The following is an 8,135-nucleotide window of genomic DNA, read 5'->3' on the forward strand; positions in this document are numbered from 1 at the left end:
GGAGGGGTAGAGAACCAGAAGGAGAAACCCAAGTAGACTCCACGCTGTCAGCACAGAGCCCAACACAGGGCTCGAACTCACAAACTGAGATCATGACCTGAGCCGAGATCGAGAATCAGCACTTAACCGACTGAGCCACCCAGGCGCCCCCTTTGTATTTCTTTATGCTTATTTTCTCCTTCTTTATTTTTAATTTTTTAATTTAGATTTTTGACAATGAATTAAAACATGAGTGAATGCTCTTGTGGATTTTTTTCCTGCTAACAAAGCTCTTTTGTGGTTGGCACTTACTATTTGCTTACATTTAGGTCTATGGTCCACTTTGGGTCATTTTTGTTTATGGTGTGAGGAAGGGGTCTGACTTCATCCTTTATTTATGGATGTCCAGTTCTCCTGGAAACATTTGTTGAAAAGACTTCATTTCCCATTGAATAGTCTTGGCACCCTTGTCGAATTTCAACGGATTATAGGTTAAGGATTTATTTCTGGACTCTCAGGTTTGTTCCTTTGACCTCTATATCAATTCTTACGTCGGTACCACATGGTCTTAATTATTGTAGCTTTGTAGCAAGTTTTGAAATCTGGAAATGTTTATGATGTTGCATGTGGTAGTCAGACTACTTAACTAGAAGGTGATTGATCCGCTAAAGACAGACAAGATTTTGTTTAGGACATTTGTGGATTATCAAAATATCAAGTTTAGCTTGCATGTTTATTGCATGAGTAGGTTACTTTATAATACTTTAATATTTAGAATACCCTTTTTCACTGAATCCCTACATCTACCCAGTCCACGTTTATTTTTCTCAAGCATAAGGGGAGATGTGTGTTAAGCATCACATACACTATCCTGTTCATGCTTTATCTCTTGTAATCCTTAAAGCAGCCCAATGAGGTAGATACTGTTTTACGCTTATTTTATGGTAATAGAAATTTTGAATAAGAATTTAACTGGTTCTGCCAGGTTTAGCCAATTGAAAAGTGGCGGAATATAGATCTATAAGATTCCAGAGACTGCACACTCTAATACTATATCACACTGCCTACAGTTATGAGTTCAGCAGAGAATTCCTTATTTACATGAAAATAATTTAACTGATAGTATGCAGGATAATTTGTGTCAGACTATAAAGCTTCTTTGCCCCATTTGTTGATTTTCAGTGGGATCATCCGTCCATTAAGTTTAACAGATCTTAGGCTGGGCATACCCTTGAAATTATACATCGAGTTTTGTTTGTAAGGGGTCTTTCTGAGAAGAATATAGGTTTAATCAAATCATCCAAAGAGGTTAAGGCCCAGTACTCAAGGTTCTACGGACTAAGTGTAAAAGAATTCCATGGAGCTTAGGTTCTTCCAAAAGGAGAACAAGTATGGTCCTTTAGTTGGGATGATGGTATAAGGGAGGTCAGCCCACTCTTAAACCTAGCTTGTAGCAAAAGGGAATTGTTCTGGACCTAGTGGTGAGCCTATAGGCAGTAGTGATGGTGGACTGAATAATGACTTAGCTGAGGGGTGATGATTCTAGATTCTAAAATATAATAGAGATCATAGATATGAGATTCTAAACTCTGTTTGGTGCCATGGTGCACATCGCCAACAGTGGCCATGTCCTCCCTAATGGATAGTACATTTAAGCTGTATAGCATCAAAGTCTTTTCCACTGATTATCCACTTTCCCATTGGAGTGCTCTACTCAAACAAATAGCTAACTATGAGAAGAATCTGAAGACAACAGCTTCTCCATCTCAAAAGACTAATCCAGAACAACCTAAAAGACTTTATACTCTCAGCTATCTGCTTCAAGATGATAATAAGGTAAGATAACTATGACTATTTCTGCCTAAATTGTGGTATTCTTTGTATAATTATTTTCTTCTTCAAACGATGAGTGTAAGTCATGTGCTCTACTTCTATTTATTTAAGGGACAAAGTATGATACAAGGAATCTCATGTGAACAGAAAGTAGGAGCCTTCTGATCCAAGAGTGTGTTAGTTGAACAGAAAGAGTGGTTGCCATTTATTGGAGTAGAAGCTGGTGTTTTAAATGATCCCATTTAATACTTACCACCGTTTTGTAGATGAGTATTACTATCCCCCCTTTCATAAGAAGAAATCAAGGCTGACAGTGGTCAAACGTGTTGCTCTGAATGACACAGTTGACAAAAGATAGAGCCAGGATTTGAATCCACATCTTTCTGGCTCCAGAGTCTGTATTTGTTCCCACCCCACCCCCCCAGTAACTCCCTTCATATTGAGATCACAGTTTACTTTCTCTGTTTCCATTTTTCAAGTCATTAGTGCTCTATCTAGAAAATAAGTGTTCCTCTTGAAATTGAAGTACTAGCTGATGTTGCCATAGTTGGATTGTCCTACGGACATCTTAATGGGAGATGTGTATAGTGTGCATGAGAGAGACATACTGACTTGACTATTGAAGCACGCAGGCAAAGAGGATCATAGCTGCTCTCATTGGAGAGATCATTGACATAAAGTCACAGAACATGCAACAAATTCTTCGGTAACAACACAAGACTTAAAGTTAGCCACCTCACCCCAAACTCCTCAGTTAACTGGAGTTTTTCTTAATTTCCTGTGCCTTGGTTTCCTCATTTTTCACAAGAGAGAGAATCACACCTAAGTCAGAGGGCTTGGTGGAGGATTGAGTTAGTGTAGAGCATTTAGAACAGTACCTATTGGAGACTAAATGCTCAATGAAAATGTTTTCACCATTCTGGATTCCTCTTTTATGGGAAGCGCAAACGTGCCGGGAAAATATTTTTTTATCACAACTGTATTCAGATAAGGCAGTTATCCTTTGATGAAAACAGCTTTTAGCTAACGTATTACACCCTTGACTTCCTGTTTTATCCACCAACACTGAAAAGAACTCCCTATACCCACCCAGCTCCAAGGATGACATATTTAAATCTCGATAAGGTTAGAGGTGGGGAGATTTACACGTTCAATCTATTCTACCTTTTACAGTCTCCATGTATCATTTAATAAAGTGTTAATCAGTATTTGTTAATAGAGTTAAAGCACAAAGGGACAAAAAAGGTATTTTCTTTTTTCTCCAACAAAAGCTGAAGCAAAATGGTGTGTACTTCTCCAAAGAGATAACCGTGGGTTTATAAGCTTGACTGATGAAAGCCACTCATTCTCCAGCAATCTTAGCAAACGTGGTTGTCCCATGTTTGGTTTTGTACAAAAACCTTGTATTTTACCTTCTCCTTATTTCACTTAGGTTACACTAAAATTGGATCGCATTTTCTGAAAACATAGTGTGGGCTAAGTGAATATAAATCTTTGGACCATGATTAAAACTTATATTAATAATATAAACGCATGGCTGTCTGTGCATATGAAGAGTGCAATTTTGCAATGATTGGATTTTGTCTTTAATGGAATGTGTTCACTGATGTTTTTCAGCAAATAAAGAATGACAAAGGATATCAGGTTGAAGCAGGGCAACAAAAACAAATGAAAAGTCCTAGGAAGCCCAGCAGCTGCCCATCATCTAAGAGAAGGCCAAGTATGTCACCAAGGTTAAGCGAACAGGAAAGAGAGGGGAACCCCATCTCTAGGGTTCAGCCAGGTCAAAGGAAATATATAGTTATGTCCTTGAGGGATGGACAGGTACAAACATGTTTGCAAGCGGAGGGGCAGGTCTGTACGTTGGGTCCAACCATTTGGGCAGTGTAAGAGTTAGAACAAGCAGGTTCCCAGGGCGCCTGGGTGGCTCATTTGGTTAAGCGTCTGACTTTGGCTTGGGTCACGATCTCACGGTTTGCGAGTTTGAGCCCCACACCGGGCTTTCAGCTGTCAACTGAAAGCAGAGCCCACTTTGGATCCTCTCCCTCTCTCTCTTTCTCTCTCTCAAATAAATAAAGGTTTTTTAAAAAGCTGTAGAATAAGCAGGTTCCGGACACACAAAAAGATGATGGGCTCACCACCAGGATGGATCTGCTCATATCCTCCTTGTCTTCACGTTGTGTTCCTGCTCTAACCCAGTACAGTCTGGCTGCTTCTTACCATAGTCCAGTGAAGCCGTTAGCGTCAATTTCACCAGTGGCTGCTACACTTTGGCATTCATTTCTCAGAAGCATGTGATGTATTTGTTCACTCTGGGCTCCATGGAAACCTACTTGGTTCCCAGACACTGCGTTCTCCTGGATTCCTTATCCCCTGGCTAGTGACCCCTTTTCCTTCTCCCTTTTCTGACTTTTTCCTCTTCTTTCCCACCTGTAATTCTGCAGGGGCCCAAAGCTGGATCTTGGGCCCTTGTCTCTTCAACCCGCTCTCCCCTTAGGCGATTCCACACAGTCTTAGAACTTTAAATATTATTTGTACTGCAAGAACTCTCACCTTTATACCTCTAGACTACAACTTGCTCCTGAACTTCAGACTAAAATACAACAGCTTACATGACCCCTCCAATCAGCGTCTACTACATACCTAAAATACAATTGGTTCTGCCTGAACTTCTGACCTTCCTCCTCTCCAAAAATGCTCTACTTTCAGCCTACTCGATCTCAGCAAATAATACCATCCATTGGTGTAACATTTATTTATTTATTTATTTAATAATTAAAAAAATTTTTTTAATGTTTATTTATGTTTGAGAGAGAGACACAGGCACACAGAGCGTAAGTGGGGGGAGGGGCAGAGAGAGAGAGAAGGAGAGGGAAACACAGAATCTGAAGCAGAACCCAGGCTCTGACCAAGACGCGGGGCTTGAACTCACAAACCGTGAGATCATGACCCGAGCCAAAGTCAGAAGGTAAACCGACTGAGCCACCCAGGCACCCCATTCGTGTAATATTTATAAAGGTGTAACAACCTGCTGTCCAGCGTATGGGAGCCATGGAAGGCCTAGAAGCTCCAATACTTAGATTTGCAGATATCCATAGTGTAAATAGCCCCACCATGGACTAGTTCAAGCTACCAACCTGAGGTCACTGAACCAGAATCAGGACAGATTGACCACATCTGTGACACTTGTGAGCAATTGCCTAACAGCCTGCACACACCTGGCACTATTATTTCTCCAGGGGTTCAGGACAAAACGCTTAGATTCACTCATGACTCCTCTTGTTATTCTGTTCTTCATCTCTCACCTCCACCCCTTAGCAAGTACAGGCAGCTTAACTCCCAGTATCACCCTTTGTATCACCCTTGCCTGGATCACCCTTGGTCTCTATCCCTCTAGTCTGTGCTGCCACCGTCTGTCCCCAAGCTGCTACAACAACTTCTCATCTGATTTCCCTGCTCTCCCACTTGACCCTCCTGACCCATCACTGCCCTGCAGCCCGACTGACCCCGTGCGCACGGAAATCCGATCCTGCCACGTCCATCGTGAAACCCGCCATCAACTCCCCCGAGCACTCGGAACAGAATCGGAGCTCCCGACGCTGGTCTACATGCTCTGCAGGACCCGGGCCTGCCCTCCTCTCCTGCACGCATCCTCTGGGTGTCCTCCTTGTTCTCTCTGCCTCAGTTCTTTGCTCCACGGCCCCGGCTCGTCCCCTCCTAGGGCCCTGCACTGGCCCTCATGGCAGCGAGAAGTCCTCCTCACATGCACAGGCTGCCCTGTCTCCTGTTCCAGACTCTGCCCAGGGGTCACCTCCTCAGAGGGCCCTGCCTGACCACAGGGTCCTGGAGGCTCCCTCTCCTACTCTCTGTCACATCCCCAATGTCTTCCTTCCCAACGCGAATTCACACTTTATTATTTCCTTTGCCCATTTTACTTGTACCACCTGACCTCCCCACGAGGATCTAAGTTCCATAAGAGCAGGGATTGTCTCGATGCCGATCGCCCAGCACTCAGCAGTGTCTGGCACAGAGGGGGCTGAGAATATGAAGCAGGGGTGTCAGACTTGGAACAAAAGGAAATTCACCTTTCTGAGACAGAAAAGACAAATGGGGAGGATCATATACGGACTGGGATTCTTGGTGATGGAGTGCCAATATCAGATATCTTGGCATCAAGTAAGATAGATATTCTGCTTTCCACCTTGTAAAGGGCATCGAGGAGGCATTAAATCACGAGTGTCAGAATCTGTGAGTGTTTGTTAGTTGTACTGTCAAACTGCATTTCTGTATGTATTCCTAGTGCCAAGAGAGAAAAAGTGACTTATGGTATGATCTTTATGGAGACCTACTTGTGGGATCTGATATTTCCACTTGGTATCTACTTCCGCTTTAAGAAACAAACAATTTTCTCAAAAGTGCAGAGCCCGGGGATGTCCCCCGGGGGGTGATGAAATGCACCTGCCTCACAGCTCAATCTCTTAATTTGGTTTTCAGGAGCCACTGTCACTCACAAAGTCCGTGACAAGAAGATGAAAAATAATCCAACCCCACCTGATGGCTTCTTGCCAAATGCTGCTGCGCCAGCAGTTACGAATGTAGCAGGAAATGGTATTCCACTCAACCAACAGGATTCGCTCTCTGATGACTTTGCTAAAGACGGCCTGTCTCGCAAACCTGGTAGTAATTCACCTGGAGGAGGAGCCAAGAACAGCAGTGTCTCCGTAGGTGACCCAAAAGTCCCAGTGGTGCCTTCGACAGGAGTTGTGCCAAAGGAAGTGCCAATGAGTGCTGCTCTGGCACAGAAAATTAATAATGATATAAAACATCAATTAATGAAGGAAGTTCGGAAGTTTGGACGAAGTAAGTAGTGACAAGATGGCTCTTAATAAAACCATGGGAAGTCTCATTCTATGATTTAGAATAGATCCAACCCACCTCTTGGACTCATCCTTTGGCTGAATTGGGTTTTTACAGAATTTAGGATGGTTTCTCTTTAACTGGTCTCGAAATTCACGATATACCTCTTAAAATTGTCTGTTTGGCTTGCTTGGTGTTTACAATAGTTTCCTTAGTAAGCATTCAAAACACAAACACTATGCAACCCTCTAGCCCGTGAGAGATGATTGCTGAGGCAGTGGATGCACTAAGAATGAGTTCTAAGCCATCTTTGTGTTTTTAAAAATACTGAATTTTAAAAATTATTTTCCGGGTATGAAAGGATTTTCACCTTGTTTGAAGAAGTTCAAGGGCCTCTTGTAGTCAAGAAACAATTTGTTGAATTTACCATCAAGGAAGCTGCAAGGTAGGTGGAAAAAAGAACTCTTCATTTTTTTTTTAAGAACTCCTCAATTTTTTTAAAGCAGTTGTGCCCAATGCTGAACAGGGGCAAAACCAAGCCCTGGCCATCATAGTCTGGGCAGGGGAGGGCATGGGCCCTCAATTGATGACACTCTTGGTATTTTGCTAGACTACATCTTCCCAAGAGGATGCATTTTCTATTCCCATGGAGATTGTAGGCTCTATTTTGTATCCACTACTATGACTAGCACATTATAGATGCTAGCACATTATAGATGCTAGGTATCTTCTGGTTCCTTAAATTTGTCTTAATTTTCAGGTTTAAAAGAGCAGTCTTGATTCAGCAGCTTGAGAAGGTACTAGAAAACCTGGAATCCTGCTGCCATCTCAAGAACGTTAATCACAAGAAAAGCAGAGAATTGTGTTCTTGCAAAGACCAGTGAGAAGCAAAGGCAAATTTCCTATGCTGTAAGATGGAATAGGGTAGTGTTGAAGCTCCCCAAAATGTTGTAGTCAAGAAAATTCCCTTCTAGAGGCTAAGATAAAAAGGAGTGGAGTCTTTTAATTTTATGGTTCTCCATCAATAAAAGCTGGGCTATGGCCCTAAGAATTTCTTATGAAAGCATAGTTTGTTGTTTGTTTCTTTGTTTTCTTACTTGAGGAGAGGGATGTATTAACTCATCAAGCTGAATATTATTACAGTGCCGGTTTCTGTGGCAGGTCCCATGGTTGTAGCTGGTATTTAAACCTGCTTTCTTTCACTACCCATTTCTCATTCCCTTCCCCCTGACATAGCATCTCAGGTCATGGTCAGGGTTCTTTGCCTCGTAGCATGACTCAAAACTTAATTGCTGAAGCATCTGGGCCACTAAGATGTCCTGCCTTAAATGGGTTGTTGCAATTTTCCACAATCGAATCACACGATGTGAGAGTAGTAAGCTCTTTGGACGTCCTGGACATACTCTTTCTTAGCTCCTTGGGTAGCAGGAGCCCATTCCCTTTGATTGTCTGCTTTCATCACCCCA

The 8,135-nt window shown here is 42.5% G+C and overlaps 1 protein-coding gene across 1 annotated transcript; it reads left to right on the plus strand.

The window, feature by feature from the left end:
- The first annotated feature begins 1,591 nt into the window (after positions 1–1,591).
- LOC109261128 (integrator complex subunit 6-like) lies at positions 1,592–7,712 on the plus strand. Its single transcript, XM_019439667.2, has 5 exons — positions 1,592–1,815; positions 3,430–3,532; positions 6,307–6,672; positions 7,021–7,114; positions 7,430–7,712. The coding sequence occupies exons 1-5, from the start codon at positions 1,606–1,608 to the stop codon at positions 7,551–7,553; spliced, it is 897 nt and encodes a 298-aa protein (XP_019295212.1). The 5' UTR covers positions 1,592–1,605; the 3' UTR covers positions 7,554–7,712.
- Positions 7,713–8,135: the final 423 nt, after the last annotated feature.

Source organism: Panthera pardus, unplaced genomic scaffold, assembly GCF_024362965.1.
Source record: "Panthera pardus isolate Hobbes unplaced genomic scaffold, ASM2436296v1 HiC_scaffold_27, whole genome shotgun sequence".
NCBI classification, from domain to species: domain Eukaryota; kingdom Metazoa; phylum Chordata; class Mammalia; order Carnivora; family Felidae; genus Panthera; species Panthera pardus.

What these genes read in the sequence shown, in the direction of transcription:
- LOC109261128 (XM_019439667.2), top strand. Translation starts at nt 1,606, where the DNA reads ATGTCCTCCCTAATGGATAGTACATTTAAGCTGTATAGCATCAAAGTC. An exon ending in TGCTTCAAGATGATAATAAG is followed by an intron (nt 1,816 to 3,429) that starts GTAAGATAACTA and finishes GATGTTTTTCAG; the next exon opens with CAAATAAAGAATGACAAAGG. An exon ending in ATCATCTAAGAGAAGGCCAA is followed by an intron (nt 3,533 to 6,306) that starts GTATGTCACCAA and finishes TTTGGTTTTCAG; the next exon opens with GAGCCACTGTCACTCACAAA.